At 39.7% G+C, this 20,925-nt stretch overlaps 2 protein-coding genes and 1 long non-coding RNA gene across 12 annotated transcripts in view; 2 read left to right on the top strand and 1 right to left on the bottom strand.

The window, feature by feature from the left end:
* LOC111872060 (terminal uridylyltransferase 7) overlaps nucleotides 1-5,737 on the top strand; it is a 53,665-nt gene extending 47,928 nt beyond the window's left edge. For all 3 annotated transcript variants that reach the window (XM_023865573.2, XM_023865572.2, XM_023865574.2), the window contains exon 17: nucleotides 3,010-5,737. In XM_023865573.2, coding sequence (XP_023721341.1) covers nucleotides 3,010-3,780 — 771 coding nt within the window. In that variant the 3' untranslated portion in view covers nucleotides 3,781-5,737. The remainder of the gene's footprint in view (nucleotides 1-3,009) is intronic.
* Nucleotides 1-20,925, bottom strand: part of LOC111872062 — a 38,184-nt gene that overhangs the window by 5,944 nt on the left and 11,315 nt on the right. The window contains exons 3-4 of one of the 2 annotated variants that reach the window (XR_002844164.2): nucleotides 6,817-6,953; nucleotides 2,179-2,220 (exon numbers count right to left, since the gene is read on the bottom strand). This is a non-coding gene — a long non-coding RNA (uncharacterized LOC111872062). The remainder of the gene's footprint in view (nucleotides 1-2,178; nucleotides 2,221-6,816; nucleotides 6,954-20,925) is intronic. The other variant, XR_004513859.1, reaches the window with a different exon arrangement.
* LOC111872061 (nuclear protein MDM1) overlaps nucleotides 15,182-20,925 on the top strand; it is a 127,546-nt gene continuing 121,802 nt past the window's right edge. For 2 of the 7 annotated variants that reach the window (XM_033754504.1, XM_023865575.2), the window contains exon 1: nucleotides 15,185-15,623. In XM_033754504.1, the coding sequence (XP_033610395.1) occupies nucleotides 15,567-15,623 (57 nt within the window). In that variant the 5' untranslated portion in view covers nucleotides 15,185-15,566. Of the gene's footprint in view, nucleotides 15,624-20,925 lie in introns of all 7 variants that reach the window. The other 5 variants (XM_033754501.1, XM_033754505.1, XM_033754499.1 and 2 more) reach the window with 4 other exon arrangements.

Below are 20,925 nucleotides of genomic sequence, written 5' to 3'. Positions count from 1 at the left end.
TTTGGACTGCTTAAAGAAGCTCTAGGAGGGAGATTTCAATGTGCTGAGGGCGTAAAGAACACGGTGCATCAGTGGCTGTATGCACTACCGAAGTCTTTCTATTATGATGGCATTAAGAAGTTGGTAGACCTGGGAAAAAGTGTTGAAAACAGGGCAGTTATGTAGAGAAGTGATATACGTAGGGCAGTCAAAAGTTCCCGGAATTCCTCTGCAGATGGAGAACGAGCAGTAAGATAGCTCACACACTGTTGTGGTGGGGAGCTCAGCATGTCAGGACAGGTTTCAATGTGCAGTGTCGTTACTGTTCTTTTTTAATTAGACATGAGTGTTGGTCATTCGGCGCAATGTCACAGTTCAAACAGTGTGCGAACATTTAGTTCATGTGCAGATTGGGAAAATCTGCTTCAGAGATGCCATCGGCCCCTCAGCAAGTTCATGGTGATACTGCACTAAAGAAATCCGCAGTTTACAGCTGGTTTTCCTGGTTTAAGAATGGGCAGGAGACATTAGAGGATTACCAGCGCAGCGGGAGACCTTTGACATCCAGAACCGACGAAATGATTGGAAAAGTGCGACAACTGATTCGATGTGATTGAAGAATGACCATTGCAGAGCTGGAGCAAGATCTCGGTATCTCTCACAGATCCAGTCATGCCATTTTGTCCAATGATTTGAAGATGAGACATGTCAGTGCGAAGTTTGTTCCGAGGCAGCTGACCACGGATCAGATGGAATGTCACATGATGGTCACTGGTGATCTCTTTGACAAAAGTACGCAGGACCTGACATTTCTCAAAAAGATCATCACTGGTGATGAGTCATTCGTGTTCGCCTACAACCCAGAGACAAAGTTGCAGTCATCGTAGTGGCACACAGCATCGTCTCCCTGCCCAAACAAATCACGCCTCATCAGATCCAAAGACAAAGTGATGCTCATTGCATTCTTTGACATCATCGGTTTGGTGCACCATAAGTTCGTACTGCCTGGACAGACTGTTACTGGCCATTTCTACATGCAAGTTTTGCAGAGGTTGCGCTATGCGGTTTGGAGGAAGCGGCATGACAAGTGGCAGGGACAGTGGTTTCTGCGTCACGATAATGCACCGAGCCACACATCGCTTGTTGTGCAGCAATTCCTCGCCAAGAAAGACATTCCTGTCATCACTCAACCGCCGTACTCTCCAGATCTCGCCCCGAGTGACTTTTGGCTGTTCCCTACTCTGAAAATTGGCTTCAAGGGGACACGTTTCACAACCATGGAGGACATCAAATCGAATGTGACGGCTGAACTCTGGAAGATTCCAAAAGAAGCCTTCCACCGCTGTTTCCAACAATGGCCGGATCAATGGAGCAAGTGTGTGTGTGTGTGCGCAAGGGTCCTACTTTTATGGTGATTAGGTAAGCGTTGCCATATGTCCTACCATTAGAGTGCTATAAAACCCTTCCGGGAACTTTTTGACTGACCCTCGTATTTTGTTTTTATAATCATCAATAAAATAGAGTTGTAAAATAAAAAGTGAGGAAACTTTTTGAATATCTCACATGTATATATATATATCTGTGTGTGTGTGCAAGTGCACGAACATATTGGTGGATCCACTCCGTTTATATGGTAAATTAAAAAAAATCCAATTACCTCATGGTGAATCAAACCTGCAACCTTCTGGCTTGTAGCATAACACCTCAACCAACTACGCTACTATGGCCTTTCCTTTTTTAAGAAAAAGGAATCACGTGATAGCATGGTTGGTTGAGGCACTCTGCTACAATCTGGAAGGTTGCGGGTTCAATTCCCGATGAGGTCATTGGATTTTTCAGTTGACCTAATCCTTCCAGCTGCACTATGGCCCTGGGGTTGACTCAACCTCTAACAGAAATGAGTACCAGGAATCTTCCTGGGAGGTGAAGGACAGCCGGCATGTAAGGCTGACAACCTCACCACCATCTGTGAGCCAGTTGTCTAGAGAAAATATGGGACCCTCGACATCTCACAATCCTATGGGCCTCCACAGCCTGTTACAGGGATATAGTTGCCTTTTTTTTATACCTTTCTAAGGAATAGGATTAGACTTAAGAGAGCGCTGTACTGTGTGTCTCACTTCGAATTTTTGAGCCAGTTGATTGATTTTCATGAAATATGATATGAAGTTATGCTACTGGAGTCCATTGAAAGCTTACCTATCTGGCAGACACTTTGACTTCTTAGGATAGTTTCATATCCTGGAATTTAAATTACACAGGCTGTATTAGATTGCTGCAAATGATAAAATTGATTAAAGCTTCATGAAAATTTAAGTGATAAATTAAATGTGTGTGCTAATAGTGTGTAGTGTACCCTCGTTCAAATTTGTTGGGTCATAGGGACAGCAACGTTAGTGCTGATGTGAGCAGTGCAACACCATTCTGCAAATTTCATGGTGTGTGGTGCTGGGAATTGGAGCATTACTAGCAGCAAGAGCATAGTCTGTTATCATGGTATGAGTAATAAGAGTTGGGCAGCCAGTTAACATTTATCATTAATCCCCTACTGCTAATTGGGGGCGGGGGTATGCAGTAGCATAGCTGGTTGAGGCATTGTGCTACAAGCTGAAAGGTCCCGGGTTGAAGTCTCGATGAGGTCACTGGATTTTTTTCAATTGACCTAATCCTTCCAGCCGCACTATGGCCCTGGGGTCAACTCAGCCTCTATCACAAATGAGTACCGGGAATATTCTTGGGGGTAAAGGGCAGCCAGTGTGTAGGGCTGGCAATCTTGCCACCATCTATGAACCAATTGTCTAGAAAATGTGGGAACCTCAACATCTCACAACTCTGTGGGCCTCCACGCCCTGTTACAGGGATACCTTTCCTTTTTACGTTTAATGGTTATTGGTTTTGGTCCCAGTAATTATGTGTGATGGTAAATGAAGTGGGAAGTTTTATTTTTAGTAATTACTTAGTTATAGGATATAAGTGTACTTCCCAAAAATTTGGCAACCTGCAGATTGAAATATACTTCATTGGTTACAGGAATACTTCTTCAAGTCTGAGAAGCTGGCAAGTGGTAACCCACCAAATGATAGAGGCTGTCGTATATGTAAGAAAATTGGCCATATTCAGAAAGAGTGTCCACAAAGAAAACAAGGTCGACGTAGGAAATCTGAACATAATGATGGTGCTGGTAGGGGAAGAGCTGCGGGTGGAAGAATACGGCCCGAGTCATCAACAGTACCCAGTCTGAATGTGATGAGGAATCCTACAAATACTGCTCTCGGAGTCTACAATCCTCCCTTTGGCCTACACCAGAGTCCCATGCATGGTGTTCAGTTTGGCCGAGGGAGGTTTTCCAATCCAGGGGGTTTGCCACCGTACAGAGGAGGCTGCAGTCCTGCATATGGCAATTTTAAGTTTCAGGATAGGTCAGGCATGAGGTATGGTATGCCGCATGCTTCTCCTCCACCTTTCAAAACGCGTGCCTCACCAATGGACATGAACAGGAAAAGGGGTGCATCAGGTCTTCCCCCCCCATTTGGAAATATTCAAGGAAGTATGGTACCAGTATTTGGCAGTGAGCAGGTGAATATGACTGGTAGGCAACATCCTGTAGGTACATACACAGAAATGAGACCTGAACAGCGTTTACAGGAATGTTACGAGGTTGCACATCGTTTGCGATTGACTCAAAACAAAAAGTTGAATAACAATTTAAACCATTTGAGGCCCAAAGGGGAGGTTCATTGTGTGTCGAACATACCCAGTAATGTTGTTGTAATGGATGTGTTTCCTCCTGGTCTAAGGTAATTGTGCTTCAGTATAATGAATAACATATTCAGCATAAACTGAAATGAGTCACCTCTCATGACAGTTTAACTTTGCTGCTGGAGCTACGAAAACCAAGGCATGCTACTCGCTCATCAGAATGAAAATTTCATGAGGATTTTAATTCAGCACTCCCATGCTACCTGAAACATGCAGAGTGACAGCACCTGAAGCAGATGTGTGATTTTTAATTAAAATATGATAGATTGTTTTTTTATCGAGTGATGTTCATCAGTGACTAAATTAGCTCCACTGCTTTTTGTCATGAACGTATTGTCCTAAAACCCTTTTACCGTTTCCACCCCACATGCCGATATAGCATTTCATTTTTAAATTGTAATAGATTTAAGAGCCCATATGGCTTTCTTGTTTTTTATTCATATAGGTAAAGTTGTCCCTGTAGTCAGTTAATCAACCATCATGCCATGAAGACGTGTGGAAGAGTGGAGGTATAACTCCACCATTCTTAAACTCGGCACTAGATGGAGATGGGTGGTTAGCATGGTGCCCCAGCCACTTTGACCCCGGGGAAAGAGACACCAGTATCAACTGGATAAGAGGCTGAGTGGGCCCCAGAGCCAGTCTGGATGCTCTGGAAAGGACCAGATTTCGTGCACCTGACAGGAGTGGAACCCCCAGCTGTCCAGCCTGTATCCCATTGCTGTGCTAACTGAGCTGTCCTGGCTACTTATTATTCATATTGTAGCGTGTTGGATACGTCACGCTACAAATAACTTTACGCCATATTAAATATAGTGAATCTTTATTGCAGTTCACTTGCACACTTTACAACTATTATGACTTGCAGCTTTACAAGTACTGGTTACACAATCCCTTGGCGTCTAGGTTCCAACCTTCTTCATCCAAGACTGACTGTTCGAATGCGTTCAACCCCGTTTTATAACCTCGGCCGCTGCCATGCAAATGAACCCTCTGTTATAACCGTGGAAACGCTGCTTTGTTGATTCTGCGATTCCTACGCAACAGCCAACTGTTGGGGCTGTAATACCGCTATTGTTACTTCCTATGCAACGGTCTGTTCTAGCGTTTCCATAGAAGTGACTCCTCTGGATTCCAAACACGTTACAATATAATCTACATAATCACATTTGTAAAACATTGATTTTTGGAGCGCCTACTATCCTACCGTTTGTAACCACTTACACTTTTTTGATCAGTTCTTTTACTCATTACTTCACAGCAGCAACACTGATCACAGTACTCTGCTTACTCACGTTTACATGGCTCACATGTATGCTGCTTAACTTTCTGTACGTGCAGAATCCCTAGTGAAGGCAACCTCAGTCTTATGCATCGACAGATCAGTTTCCTGAATCTTGCAGATAGGATGAGAGGCCCGTGCAGGCCAGGCAGTGCACTCCCACAGCACTCAGTTCTGCTAACAATACGTCTCTGGATTGACGTTTTACTTTAGTGAATAATCACACTCGAGGCATGGTGTGTATGTTTTGAATCTCCTGGAACCATTGTATCTCAGCAGTTGAAGCACTGCATATTCATGTGGTGGTCCTGGGATCCATGTCACAGTTTGTATAACACATTTTTCACTCTTGCATAAATTGCGTACATCTAAAATAATACTGTATTTTAATATTATTTTAAGAACTTTTATAATTTTAGTTCTTAAATGTATTTTTATTTCTTTATATGGATTCAATGAACTTAAGCTTAAGGTATCGGATGACTCTTTTTAATAAATTTTACATGACTTGTCTTTTTTAAATTATGGAGGGTAGAAGTTGGTAGCATTTTTTACATTGTTATATTTTTCATGGTTACAAATCAAACACTGTAGTGGAAACCCATTTTGTTTCACACATGTATCATTGTTACATATTGGAAATGTCTTTGTGCTCAGGTATGTTTATGTAGGAGACGTACTTTTAGTGCATAATAAAGAGTACAATACTACACCACTTTTGTAACACTGTTTTCCATACTTATGTTTGCCTCTATACACAGAAGCCCAGCAAATTATTTTACATAAGTGAACTCAGCTTTTGAAGAGGTTTGTATATATGGATATATGTTGAAGTATAGCCATATATTAATCAGTTAATACATTAGCTCTCCGGAGAATAGCAGTATATTGCTTTGTAACTGTTTATCTCATTTAGTTTGACCACTCTAAACCTTACACAGTTTCAGTTCTGTGTATTTATTTCCAATCACCATTAGTGTTTCAGGTTACAAAATGAACTTCCAAATAAGTACTGATGAAGATCTTTAAAATATATTCTGTAGGTCAGCTATCTAGTTCCATGGGCAGAAACTTTGAGAAGCTACCAGTTGCTCTGCTAGTAAACAAACACCCAGCATTTTATGAAACTTGAAGTTTTCAGTCTCTGTGTTCACAAAAGCCTTTAGTATCATGTAAAAAAAATCCTGTAGGTAAAACCATTATATCTGTTGAGTTAACATTATGTTAATGTTATATTTTAGCATCCTGTTGCACTGATTCACGTTCATGATGTGTATTTGTATCAACCGTCTTACAGTGCACACAATTTCACCTTTCTCTTCACTACATGTTTCGACACTAATGTGCCATCTTCAGGTGTGGTTTTATTTATGTCAAACCATTGCACTGTATGCCATCATGTCTCCTTTATAAAATGATTAAAATGTAAATATGTCATGTATAATAATAAAATGTATATATTAAAACTTTTCAAGATTTATCGTCTATATTTCGCACTTCAAATTCGCAAGTTACGTCAATCCTCTCCTATGGGAGTACTCTTCCTATATTCTTGTGTATGTTGTGTCCTTCCCTTGTGACTGCGTGCATTGTATTGCCAGCAACTGTATACAGTGCAGTAGTTTGACGTAAATAAAACCACAACTGAAGATGGCACATTAGTGCCGAAACATGTAGTGAGGAGAAAAGTGAAACTGTAAGACAGTTGATACAAATACACATCATGAACGAGAGTTAACATTAAACAGGTAATTTTGTGTGTGTGACTGCACTTCTCACAAATCCCAAAATATTACCATTCTTGAAGGAAATGTTGTGTCGGTCCTTTCAGTAACTAGTGTGGATGCAGGTAGTGAAGAAGATTTTAGCTGCACTGAAGTCTGCCCTTGCTCTCTTTACTTGGTTTCTCTGTGTACAACAGTAGTTGCAACTCCTTGAATAATAGAATGATTAATTTTATCTGTGCACCTACAAAATTGGTATCATTAAAACTGCAAATATTTCATTCTGAAAATTGTATCTTGAAATTCTTATAAATTTAAGTAACCTGTTCTCATCTATCCTCTATTAGGCTCCATTTCTTCCAGGTACCAGAACATATTTACAAGTTTAACAGAACAAATTTTTACACCTGTCACAGACAGAGTTCTTTAAATGCTGCTCCCAGGACTTTTGAGGTTCTTAGGAATTTAAAATTGACATGTTCTGTTAAAGAAACTTGGAGGTAAAGTTTCATGCATCTAAATCCTGGGACTTAATGAAGGTCAGATTTATGGTCCATTGCTTCACTTCTGAGGAAGAAGAGCCCCCAGTATGATTGAGTAGAAGGCTGTACAATCAATCTCCAGAGCCAATCTGGTAATGGAGGTGAAGAGATGTCCTTGCCCCTACCAGGAATCAAACCATCTAGTTTTTCTAAATACAAATATGCAACCAATGGATCAGTGTGTGATTAAATGTGTTGAAGGCCTATTACTTATGCTATACTTTTCATAAATTGATTGTTGAAACTGATACAGAATAAAAAAATAATGTGCAGAGTTTGTGGGGGGACTTCAACATTTTGGACTATATGACTGACACGTTAGGTTTGCGATGATATTTCAACACCTTTAATGAATGACTGCTGGAAAAATTTATACTCGTAATTCGTATAACATGCCTTTGAAGAGTTTAACATAGATTGAATGCATAAAGAAGTTGCATATCTTGCTAAAACTGATGTTTATTGAAGCGGAAGATGATGTAGATCTACTGGATTCTCACTCCTAGCCAGTAAATGATGAAGTTGCACAATCACATCAACTGACAATGAAAGAAACAGATGTGATGATGATGATGAAAAAGCATGAATTCACAAAGAAAGGGGATTGACATTGAATGGCATACAAGATTTATTTAGAAAGGTGATCAGAGCATTTTAAATGTAATGATCCTTTTTATGTCAGCAGCAGCAAAGTCTGAGTGAGGAATAAAGGATTTGCTTTCACCTTAACAGACAATTTTAGATGAAAAGCTACACAGAAGGAAGCAATCAGCTCTCTATTCCTTTTTTAAAAATCAGTCATGGGAAAAGCGTGATGACCCTCAACCAGGATAAACTGTCTCCAGGCACCTGTTATGGTAGATGATGCATGGTTCTGCAGCCTCTGCTTTATTTTCTGACTAACCCTAAACTGGCAGCCCACCCACCATTCATTGAAGCAAACCAAAATGCTGTACATTTGATTAAATTGTATCATGATGAAGTATATAAATGGTCCTTTTACACATGCTTTTCAATAGGAATGTGTGTATCACTTTTCGTGCCACAGACACATTTAAATAGTTCTTTGTATTTCTTATGTATTGGTAGTATATTTACATTTGTTTTCCATTTGTATGGGTGTCATTTTCTGTGACACTGTCCCAAGTAAACCATAATTGCATTAACGACTAAGGACATTTGTTCCTTGATGTTAGTGAATTCACTATCGGTGAAATTTTTTGGTTCCTATTATCCATTTATAATGAGGACTGCATGTATACCCCCACAGAGCTTTTTATTGTATATGTCCTACTTCTACAAATTTCCAGAAGAATATAAATCCACTAATAATATAAAATATTAAACTATCAGTACATACTAAATTACTCTTAGTCACTCAGCTATACATGTACACCCTTCCTACAGCACAATTAAGAAGCCCCCCATTATACTCATGTGATATCAAATAAATTTGAGCCTTTTTGAAAAGTTTAAGAAAACCAGTATAGTTTATATATTTTCACAAGCATTTGTTACGGCATTTTTTATTGTAACAGCAGATCGATTTAACTCTTCAAGTCAGTAATAATGTATTTTAATCACCTGTTTATCTACAGATCAACTGAGGATAACCTATGCAACCAAAATACTGTATGTAGTGGTTGAATGAGAAAAAGTTGTTTAAACCAATGATATTTTTATTGATTTTATTAAAATTTAATTTACTTTAGTGTTGTGTCAATGGCTGCAGCACCTTGTTACAACACAACAGAATGCAAAATATAAATATTAGGCCATTCCAGAACAGGAAATGAATCTTGTAAATTAAGGTGTTGGTCTTGTAGAATGTGAGGATGTGTTCAAAACTACACAGCGCCACATCCCACAAGATGATAATCTTAATATCCACTTTCCTAACAATACCAAGTCTCACACTATATATACATATTTAACAATATGGGCTTTACTATGAATTTTATTTATACCTTATATTAACTTAATTGCCTCTGCTGGTGAAGGAACAGTGGCAGGTATACTCTAATAAAATTTAATTACCATAACCAGAATGGCCTTAATTTATAATTCAGCGTAGAAGTGTAAATGCAGAGTTTTCCAAGAGTTCAGTTGCAGACAGTAACAATGTGAGCGCGGGAAGCTAAAAATCACTGTTAGAAGGCGATGCTAGGGAACGGTTGCTGAAGACAGCAGCCTAGAAAAAGACTTAACGGGTACTGTGGTGATCTGTAAGTTGTGGGGATTAGCAGTAGCGCTGTAATTTCTTGTTCCGAGTGGTGTGTGCAAGTGGTCAATAAATCCCTTCACCAATCCATACCCCGTCTATAGTCACCCATAAAACATGACGCTGTAATTATAACTGAATCATTACTGGTGGAATCAGTGCATGAAAATTTTAATAGTGTGAACACAATCTCTTACGTCGTAGTCGTTCAGAATAAAATATCTTTCGCTCAGTTTTGCTTAGTCCCTTTGAAAAATGAAACCGCAATATGTACGACCTGCATTAAGCGTAACATGTGACGTAACGAACTAGCTAGTATTAACTATTTGCATGGAGCGGATTCCTTATTGAGAAGCTTAACCACTCAATTCGTGAAAAAGTTCATAGTATTTAATGGCACCCGAAATTCTCTTAGATGGCTGTGTTGTTGCTCTGTGCTCTCTCAACATAACTTATATTAGTTAGCACAGCTTAGCTAGTGCAAGCTCTTCAGGATGGTACAGACTCTGCTCCGTTCAGACCAGCTTTTAAGGAAGCAGAGCGCAAGTAGTGCGCAGGGCCGCCTTATTTTTTACATAATATTTTTATTCTTTATTAGGAGATGAGTTATTGCGTGCCTCTGTCCTTCACATCGGCCTTCGAGGCTTAGGAGAGGGAGGTAATAAACGAATTGCATTGTGGATGGAAGTATAGCGCGAATGAAGAGTATATTAACGCAACAGGATGCTTAAATACAATAACATAATAATAATTAGAACCCATTTATATATATATTTTTAAGTATGAATTTTCTCCTCTTGTAATTTATGGTTATTTTTAGCTGATAAGCAGAGATAGGTCCGTCAAACTTTTAACAATACCATCAAATTTTCATAGAAGATCAATTTCCGACGATTTTAGAAAATTCGAATTTGTATATTTGTGCACAGCGCAGCAGTTCAGATTTGAGTGTATACTCTTTTACCTTAAATTACTTTGATGGGACTTTAATTATTTCCTTTAGGATTAATTAATTAAATAAGGCATATAGTAATTTAGATGAGTGGGTTAGCCAGATTTTTTCGCTTAAATGTGGCTTACAACAAGTCTTGCATTCAATTGTTAGGTGTTAGTCAACAGTTGAGTTCTCCTAAGCTAAAAATCGCTCACTTCTTTTTTTGTAAGTGAAGAAGGCAGATTCTTGTGCCCTCCCGGCTGTTTGGGACCAGCCAATTAAAATCTGAAAGAAGACCCGTCCGGGTCCAATATTTTGGAATTGCGGACAGACGCTTCTTTTCGGGGCTGACTTGCTGTAAACATCGCAAATTTCAGCGATTGATTTCGGACGTGCCCGAATAGCGCTCCGATAATACATTCCAAATCTCTGACTTTTTAACTATTTAGGCCTTCAGGGTAGTTCAGTGGACGAAACCAATTTATAGAAGTCATTCATTCATTCGTCCATCGATGCCCCTACAGCCCTTTGTTGGGCCTTGGCCTCTTCTTCAGTTACGTAATCTTTTTTATACAAACAGTCGGTAGGACTCCTCGGACGAATGATCAGCCCGTCACAAGGCCTGTACCTACATACAGAATAAACGCACACAGACCTCCACTCCTTGAGTGGGATTACAGAAGTTATAGTTTGGCAAATATAAATAATTCAAATATACACATCTTCGGAAATATAGAAAGTACCCAAATTTACCTTATACTTACGTCGTCATGTTAACAATGGTCTTGTGTTTGCAGCAGTAATTTTATGTTGCTGATAAATAAATCTTATGAACGAATCGATACAGCGTTTTCTGTTGGTATCAGGGGGTAGCGTGAAGAAGTAACTCTTGGTCATAGCGACCTGCGTAGTCTAGGGGTAAAGTTCCCACCTCATGACTCAAGGTACGCGGGTTCAAACCCGGCGGAGGTCGTGGAATGTTTAAGGGCGGAAACATTCAGGGAACAAGTCCTCCGGGAGAGACTTTAAGCCGTGGGTCCCGTGTCGTAGATTTACGGCACGTAAAAGATCCCCATATCTCTAGGAGACCTCTGAGCAAAATTAGGCAACAGGTTTCCCGCCCGAAGTAGTCTCCAATGCCTCTGGTAGATGGGGAAATATCAGATACAGAGGGCCGACCTCGTTGGCTGAACGGGGCTGATAGCACGCACCAGTATCGGTAGGGTATGGCGACAGTAGAAATTAAAAGGGGGAAGCACAATGGACCAATAACTGGTCTAAGTGCATGGGAAAACCCATCCCCTCTAATAATAATAATAATAAAATAATAATAATAAACTCTTGGTCATCTTAAGCTATCAGTACAACCTGCTGAACACCACCGAGAATGAATCCCACCGTCTACCTTACCTGAGTTAACATCAAACTCCACCCGTGAAGCAGAACCAATCTAAAACCTTACAGGATTCACCCTAGCCTGAAATATACTACTGACGCATAGTAAACCATCTGAATCACTCTGGTCGTGCCTTAGCAGTTACGATAATAGCTCGAAACATTTATACAAGTCCACCCCATCCCCACACGTACACCATCCTGAAGAAGTCCTAAAGGTCGGCTAGGGCTATATTAAATGGCTGCTAAGGACAGCTCTTATGAGGGTTACAATAAATAAAACAAACTTCATGGTTTCAGTCCGCAAGCGAAGTATACAGACCGCCTCTGTGGTCTATTGATCGAGTTCTTGGTTACAGGCCCAGAGCTTCGGGTTCGATTCCCGGCGCTACCATATTTTCTGTGAAGTAATGGGTCTGGAACGGGGTCCACTCAGCCTCGTGAGGATAATTGAAAAGCTATTTCAAGGAAACAGCGGTTTCGGTCTAGAAAACCGAAATTAACGGCCATGTGGGTTTATTTTTCATTGTAGAAAAAATATTGTAAATACAAAGAAGGCCTAGGCCAACCATGTCAAACATGCGGCCCCCATAGCCACAAAGTGGGGCCCCTCAACTTTTAGAGCTAATTGATTTTAAAATCAATATTAAAATTTTAGTAGAAATATTTTTTGTAAACACACTTTTCCAATAGACCAGAAGACAAGAAGTCTCACGCAGACATAAATTAGCAGGATGCAAGAAATTCAGTGTTTTGCTATTTCTAACATAATTTCTTGTGTAATCTCTCTTTTTACATACTGAAAAGCTGTTTGACACTTGTCAAAAATGGCATTCTCTTCCTTTTTAGAACTGTAAGATATGTGACTTTAGGTAATTGTATTGAAATTATTCCTAAATAATAAATAGAATTAAATTTCCTTGTATCAAACTCTAATGTATATTTCTATTTTCAAGTGCGGCCCTGGACTATTATTTATAGGGCTCAGGTGGCCCTCTGTACAAGTTGAGTTTGACATGCCTGGCCTAGGCAATGCACATCCGGCCTTCTGTAGCACATTCTTATAAATATCTTATTCTATAAGAGCGGTTACACAGCGATTCTTAATATAGATCTTAACTTAAATCTGAGATAATACTGTTAATAATCAGTACAATTACTTCTTTTGCTTTTCTTATATATCTATTTCGGCCGTGGGGTTTCGTTGCCCTGGGCACGCGACACTCTCTATCCGCTAAAGTTGGCACTAACTTCGCCGACAAGCGGCGGTCGCTCGGTCGGTATAGTTCGCTTGCGGACTGAAACCAAGGAATTTGTTGTTTTTTTTTTTTGTAGCAAATACTGGAAATTTAACATTGAACAAACTATTGAGAAAAAACTATCTTTGTTATTTACAAGCCTTCTCTGACTTCATTTGTAAATTTCGAGATGTTAAAAAAACTGGGCACCGGAATTCGAAACCATGCCTCTTCCTAGGTTTTTGTATTTTTTGGCTACGCACTCATTGTCTTCGATATATGTACGTTGTTACATATTTTTATTCCATTCTGAAATGTCTTATAAGTAATTGGCTACTTCCTTTATACTGTCACCATTTCTCTGACAAAGGATTCGACATTCCACCCAAGCTACTCACTTTATAAAAATAAGATTTCATATATAGGCCATTCGGACCCATAACTACATCTCAGCTGGGAATTCTACGCCACATTTTTTTTAAACAGAAACTTGTAAAATCTCGAAAATACGAATATGAAGCTAAAAGAAAAATATTAATGCCATAAAAATGTCCTTTCTTCAGTTACGGAAGCTGAACTCCAGAAAATGTCACAAAACTTAATTACTTTAATGTTGTATTTTAGCGTCCTGTTGCACTGATTTTCATCCATGATACGTATATAATGGCCGTCTTGTATTAAGACATATAGATGAATAATCTTAACAAGTTTTAGTATATACAAATTTTATTATAGTTGAATAATGTACTTTCTAAATAATTTTATGAAACACACAAGATGGCAAACAATGTAATAGCTTAGGGTAAATAACGAACCTGAAGATGGCACAATGTTGCCGAAACATGTAGTGAAGTGACATGTGAAATTGAGTGCACTACAAGACGGCCGTTACATACGTATTATGGATTAATTACTTATTTACAACCTAAGTAAACAAGCATTACGAATTAATGACACAGATTCTCCTAACTCCATATTTGATATTATAATAAAAACATACCCACAAAATCAGAATACACCAGTATAACCCCCACCACGGCTCCACACACCACATGACCAACATTAGGCATACAGGACAGCACAAACAAGCAAGCAGATTAGAGAGAACCGCAATTTGAACACTACAACATTAGAACGAGGACCATTTCGCATTCAGTATCCCATGAAGCTTATAAAATAGGTTAAGTCTGTGTCCCCTTTTTGAGGTGATCGGTAACTGAGCTCTGTTTACGTAGAGAGAGTCAGCGATGCATGTTGGGAAGAATCCTCCGCAGTTTCCCCCTTCGCTGTCACACAGTAATGTACCTTACGCTATTGCACACGTCACATTTCCGTTTCTTTTGAACGCACTGTATAATGCTATCACAGTAAGTAGAACTATAACATTTGCATATCAAGATAAAGTGAAGTCAGGGTTACACGTTTGAGAGGCCCGTGCCTCGAATTCTAAAACTAACTAACCTGATTAATATGTTGTCAATTTTTAACTATTCAATAAAATATTATTTATTATGGATTTTTCTTTTGGTTTCTTCAGTGGTGCCATGTTACCTATACAGGTTACATAGCATAGAATGTAAATGTTGAATTAGAAAAGAATATTGAAGGAAGTGGTCGAGGCCAAATTTAGGGATTTTTCCTTGAATTTTCACGGGGATTCTAGGGGGGGAAATGACTAAAAAATTTATAATGCGAGTTATTCTATTAAGATATTCTGTGACTGGTTCGTGATCTATCGTAATAAATCCACAGTTTTTCATCGCCATTGATTTCGAAAGTCTCCTTTAAATCCTTATAGACGAAGGCTGATGTGTGGTAATATAACGCAAGAGTTTCCCACGATTTATTATTTCGAGTGTCTGCCAGAATAACTGTTTATTCGGACATTTTCTCATGGCTATATTCCGTCCCTGAAGGCATATACAGGTGTAATGATTTGACACCGACGCTTTCTTCCATTTTGTTTCAGATCGACCGTTGTCAACTGATATTATATAACCAATTCAGCTGACAGAACGTCGTCAAATAGAAAACAAACAAGTTCACTGTCGCCTCAGTAATCTTATCCGAGAAAAAAATGGAGACCTAAAAAGATAGAATAGAAAACAAGAAAAAATGAAGGCCGAAACAATGCAGAACTTTGAATAATATATTGACAGTCCACAGTGTATTCGTGTTCATATTTTAACAGTTCATAATTTGATTAACATGTCCATGAACTTACGTGTATTGGTGCAAATTTTTAGAAGCAAGAAGTGGGGGTGTAGGCACAAAAGATAGGGGTTGGCGCAACGCAACATGGCACCGACCTTATCGATTACTGCGAGAGGGTGGATGGACGGGCAGTGTGGCGGGGTGCGTCGTTCGGAGTGCCTGCCTGCTGACCGTTGGTGTGCTTTATATTCACGCCTCATTTTTTTACAACAAAACTATATACATTTTTGTCTTCTGTGGCCTTTAGTGTGTCGTAAAAAAAAATTGCAGAATTTCTCATGATTGGTTCATTTTGGAATTTGTGTAGAGCGTGCCCCTCGATGCCAGTTGATAAGGTAAGAAGAGAAAGCTGTAGTCGATAGCCAGGCTTTTGTACTAGTCGATTTCTTTTGACATGTCTGCCAGTGAAATATTTGGCTACAGTAAATGGGTTTTCTTGTACTAGATCCGTAAATAAGAACGTGAAGTAAAATAAATATGTGATTTGAAAATAATATTGAGATAATTTACTTCAAGTAATGAAACACTCTTAAACGAAATGACACATCCTTACTTCCGGTTTGCAGACTTTTGTGTCTAGTGATGATAAATATGATGATAATAAGTCGAAAAAGAAATTAATGTAAAATACAGGAAATCCCCCTAAAAGTGACTTCACTGTAGATTTGGGTAGGATTTACTTTGTATAGCTTTGTTGTGCCTGTCTTTCGAAAGCTTTACAATTAATTGGCTTCTCTATCAATTGTCCGAAGACCAAAATTCAGGTAAACGTGTTCTAAATCAAAATTATACTAAGTTGCATATTCTCTTAAAAATTCACGTATAATATAAAAAATCGTAAACAAATTCACATATAGATATGCCTTACGAATTCCCACTGTAAAGTACTTACTTCTGCTTTCTATTAGGAAGACCTCAGGTTCAAATTTCGGCCCGGAGACCGTCTATTCTGAGAACTTCTGTGGCTGTCATCAGTTGTTTCCGAAAAACGATAGGATGCTACATTAAATTCGACAATTACAGCTACCTTGCACACACACTTTCCATCTTATTATTCACTCTTATTCGACGATATACAAAATGATTCAAAATTATTGTCGGGGTTTCCGACAATAATTTAGAATCACATTACATAATTTACAAAGAAAGATCTGCATGTTGTTACAGGTATGTACAATACCAGGCATGTTCAACGCGTCGATCACGATCAAAAGGTCGATAGCGGGACGATTTTTGGTCGATCTCATAGGTCTATAAGGAAATTATACGTGAAAAGCATGTAAATTCACTTGTAATATAAAATAAGAAAGAGATCATAGCTACTGTTCAAGATCTTCAATTATCAAGAAACACCACTGTGCGGCGAATAGAAATGATGTGTGTAAACACAACTGAACAGTTGCTGAAAGATGTTTCCAGTTGTGTTGCTTTCTCCCTCCAACTGGATGAAGCTACAGACATCAGAGAGACAGCCCAGTTACTAGTTGTTTTTACAGGAAACATCATGTGTCCTGTTAGTTTTACCAATATTTTTGCTTAAAGCGAGCTACGACGATAGGAGGGGGTGGTAGATCACTGCAGTTTTGACACTAAAAAGTCGACCACAACCTGTTTGAAGTTGGACAGGCCTGTATTATACCACGGATGGAAAATCTTTGGCAGTGATACTGTACTTAGCACCGCATGAGACTTCTGCTGGTAGTGGTGATTGCAGCCTGTCCAACTTTATTTTTTGCAACCACATAACACAATGTGATTCTAAATTTCTCTCAGCAAAAAGGAAGGTAAAACTATCCCTGTAACAGGCCGTGGAGGCCCATAGGTTTGTGAGACGTCGAGGCTCCCACGTTTTCTAGACAATCGGCTCACAAATTGTGGTAAGGTTGTCAGCCTTATGCACCGGCCGCCTTTTATCCTCCAGGAAGATTTCTGGTACTCATTTCTGTTAGAGGCTGAGTCGACCCTAGGGCCATAGTGCTGCTGCAAGGGTTAGATCAATTGAAAAAAAACCCAATGACCTCATCGGGACGTGAACCCGCGACCTTCCGGCTTGTAGCATAGCCCCTCAACCAACTACGCTACCGCGTGCCCACATCACATTCTTACTGCGTTACGTTCCTTGTCTTGTTTTCAAATAAAAAGCAGGCCGCGCCATAGCTCAAGCGGTTAGTCGCTGGCTTCCCACCGCGGCCGCCGGGGTTCGATCCGTTGTCTGATCAAGTGGAATTTGTGGTGGACAAAGTGGCGCTGGGGCTGGTACAATAGGCCAGAAGTGGCCGCAGTACAAGAGACTTAGTCCCACCCCACTAGCATTAAAAAAATACAAAAAATTATTACATTCTTTTTATGCTTTAGTCAGAATATTTCGTGTCTTGTTTACTTGTACACAGAACTGTAATATTTCCTGTTTCGTGTGACTGTAAAATTTGGTCTCTTTTCCTAAAATAAGAATATTTTTTAGGGTAACTGAAACCGGGAGTAGTAGGTATATATATAATTACGTACAGGGAAAGAAAAGAAAGGAATTATATTGTGGAAAATAGGAGCTCGGAGATTGAAAAGGGGTTAGGAAGAACACTGAACAGATGTTTTGCCCCATATGCAGTAAATAAGAGTATTTTAGAAACAAATATTTCAGTGGGACGAGTTTTGGGGAAGAGATTTAGAAAAAATCGAAGGAGAAGTACGTATTAGGAGGAAATGTTGAAGAACAGTGGCAGATAATAAAAGACATACACGATTACATTAAGGAGAAATGTGAGAGGACAGTAAGAATGCAAAATACTGAGGTGTAAGCAAATTTATTTGACTAGTAACCAGTAGGAACAATAACAGAAAAGTTTAATGTATAATGCATAACAGATACACTGTAGGAATGTTAATTACAGTTGGATGCAGGAGAGTCTGGCAAGTGACTCAGACGCTGATACAAAGAGTATCTGATTCAATAAATTATTCATTCATTGAAAATATGATTTGAATTTGATAACAGAGAGGAAAATCATATTAATATTTTGCTGTGTTGTGAACAGGAATTGTTGAATGTACAGAGTGAAGGAAAGAGACCACTGGGATGACCAAGACGTAGGTTGGTAGACAATAGTAAAATGGATCTCAGAGAGATAGGATGGGATGATATAGATTAGATTGATCTGGGTCAGGATAAGTACCGCTGGAGGGCTCTTGTGAATATGGTAATGAACCTTCGGATTCCGTAAAGGTCTGTGAATTTCTTGAATAGCTGGACAACTGGCGGCTTCTCATGAAGGGCTCAGCTCCATGAGTGTGTGTCCGATCACAGAGTTTTTCTTATCTTCCCACACGGTACACAAATTTTATAATTTAAACCTCAGGAAAGGCGTAGTTATATACACTTAGGAACAGAAACAACACGAATATTTCTATGCTGTGTTTTGGGAATGGAAATTGTGATTGCGTGAAATGCAACCAAAATATTGCATTAACACCTATTTTAATTGGCATTGTAAATGTCTGGTAAGAGAAATGTAAGTTTCAGAGCCGAAAATACAGTTGTTACGGGACATTTCCTTACACATGCTCAAATTAAAAGGTAAAGGTGTCCCTGTAACAGGCCGTGGAAGCCCATAGAGATATGAGGCGTCGAGGCTCCCACAATCAGCTCACAGATGGCAGTGAGGTTGTCAGCCTAACGCGCCGGCCGTCCTTAACCCCCCAGGAAGATTCGTGGTACTCATTTCTGTTAGAGGTTGAGTCGACCCCGGGGCCATAGTGCTGCTGAAAGGATTAGGAAAATTGAAAAAAAATCCACCTCATCAGGACTTGAACCCGTGAGCTTCGGCCTGGTAGCGTAGCCCCTCAACCAACTACTCTACCACGTGACCCTACACTATTCAAATAAGGAAGTTCATTCTTTTCTATGTTCTCAATTCTCGATTTCTTTCCTCTTAAGCACAAATACTCCACTGGAACTTTTGCTTTCAAACACGTATAATTCTTGTCCTTTTTTTATTCTTTCTTTCTTTGTCTGTGTATTTATTAATTCATTCCCTGTTCATACTACTGGATCGATGATTTTAATGAATAATAGGGTGATGATGATGATGATGATGATGATGATGATGATGATGAATAAGATAGAAGTGCGATAGTGATGCACTGGAGGAAGGGGTGAAACTTGAGGAAGCGTAGTGTGTAGCCCTCTCTACCCTCTTCCCACGTTTATATCGATTTTTCCTTTATATGTTCTTTAGTGATGTTTTCTCTGCAATATTATCTTCAAACCATCTTTCGTTTCCCTCCCGTATACTATGCCCAAACCATCTACACCCTGAAGTGCATGATTCTTGTAATGGAGACCTGTTGTTTGCTGATGCATATTTGAACATTTTGTGGCACTACCTCCTAGCTTTCCTACATATTTCACTTATGCTGACTGCAATTATGGAAGTTACATAAAGTATAAAGTAAAGCTACCCCTGTAACAGGCCGTCGAGTCCCATAAGGTTGTGAGACATCGAGGCTCCCACATTATCTAGACAATCGGCTCACAGATTGCGGTAAGGTTGTCAGCCTTACGCGCCGGTAGCGCTTTATTCCCTAGGAACATTCCTAGTACTCATTTCTGTTAAAGCCTGAGTCACCCCAGGGCCATAGTGCGGCTGGAAGGATTAGGTCAATTGAAAAAGTCCACCCTATCGGGATTCGATCCCGTGTACTTCCGGCTTGTAGCATAGTGACTCAAACCAACTACGCTACCGCGTGCCCCCCATGGAAGCTACATAGCCCAAGATATTGACAGTACTGTTAATTATAAAATAAATGTATAATAAAAATTAATTAGAGGCTTGGTTCTTAATGTCCTTTATTCACTTTACAGAGCTAAAGCTAAAGTGGCCAGGGTTCGATCCCGGGTCTGGTCAAGTGGGATTTGTGGTGGAAAAAGTGGCGCTGGGGCAGGTTTTCTCCGAGTACTTCGGTTTCCCCTGCCAATCTTCATTCCACCAATTGCACCACAATCACCCTCACCTATCATCTGTGGCTGGTACAATAGGCCAGAAGTGGTCGCATTACAAGGGACTTAGTCCCACCCCACTAGCAATACAATACAATACAATTGTTATTATTATTATGGCTCTACAGCCCTTTATTGGGCCTGACCGCTTTTTCAGTTTCTTCATTCTCTACACAACCGGCAGAACTCCTTAGACGGGAGTCTAGCTCGTCATAAGGCCGCTACCTACACACAGAACAACATAAACACAGAATAAGCTCACACAGACATTCATGCCTCGAGTGGGATTCGAGCCCACGGTCCCAGTGTTCGAGCAGAAGAAGACCGTTCATGTACTTCATCGCGTGGCCACTGTGATCGGCAGAAAGCTAAAGTTGACCTATATATATATTTCTATCAATGCCCTGCTTGACTAGGAAGCGTATAGGTTACTTTGCGTGTTATAAAACATTTATGTTGATTTTACTGTATTATTTAATTCAAGTGTAAGCGGCCTCCGTAGTCCAGGGGTAACGTTCCCACCTCATGACTCAAGGTACGCGGGTTCAAACCCGGCGAAGGTCGTGGAATTTTTAAGGGCGGAAAAATTCAGGGAACAAGTCCTCCGGGAGGGACTTTAAGCCATGGGTCCCGTGTCGTAGATT

This window comes from Cryptotermes secundus, unplaced genomic scaffold (assembly GCF_002891405.2).
Source record: "Cryptotermes secundus unplaced genomic scaffold, Csec_1.0 scaffold162, whole genome shotgun sequence".
Lineage (NCBI taxonomy): Eukaryota > Metazoa > Arthropoda > Insecta > Blattodea > Kalotermitidae > Cryptotermes > Cryptotermes secundus.
Note: the sequence above shows the minus strand (reverse complement) of the source record. Positions and strands in the feature narration are given on the sequence as shown.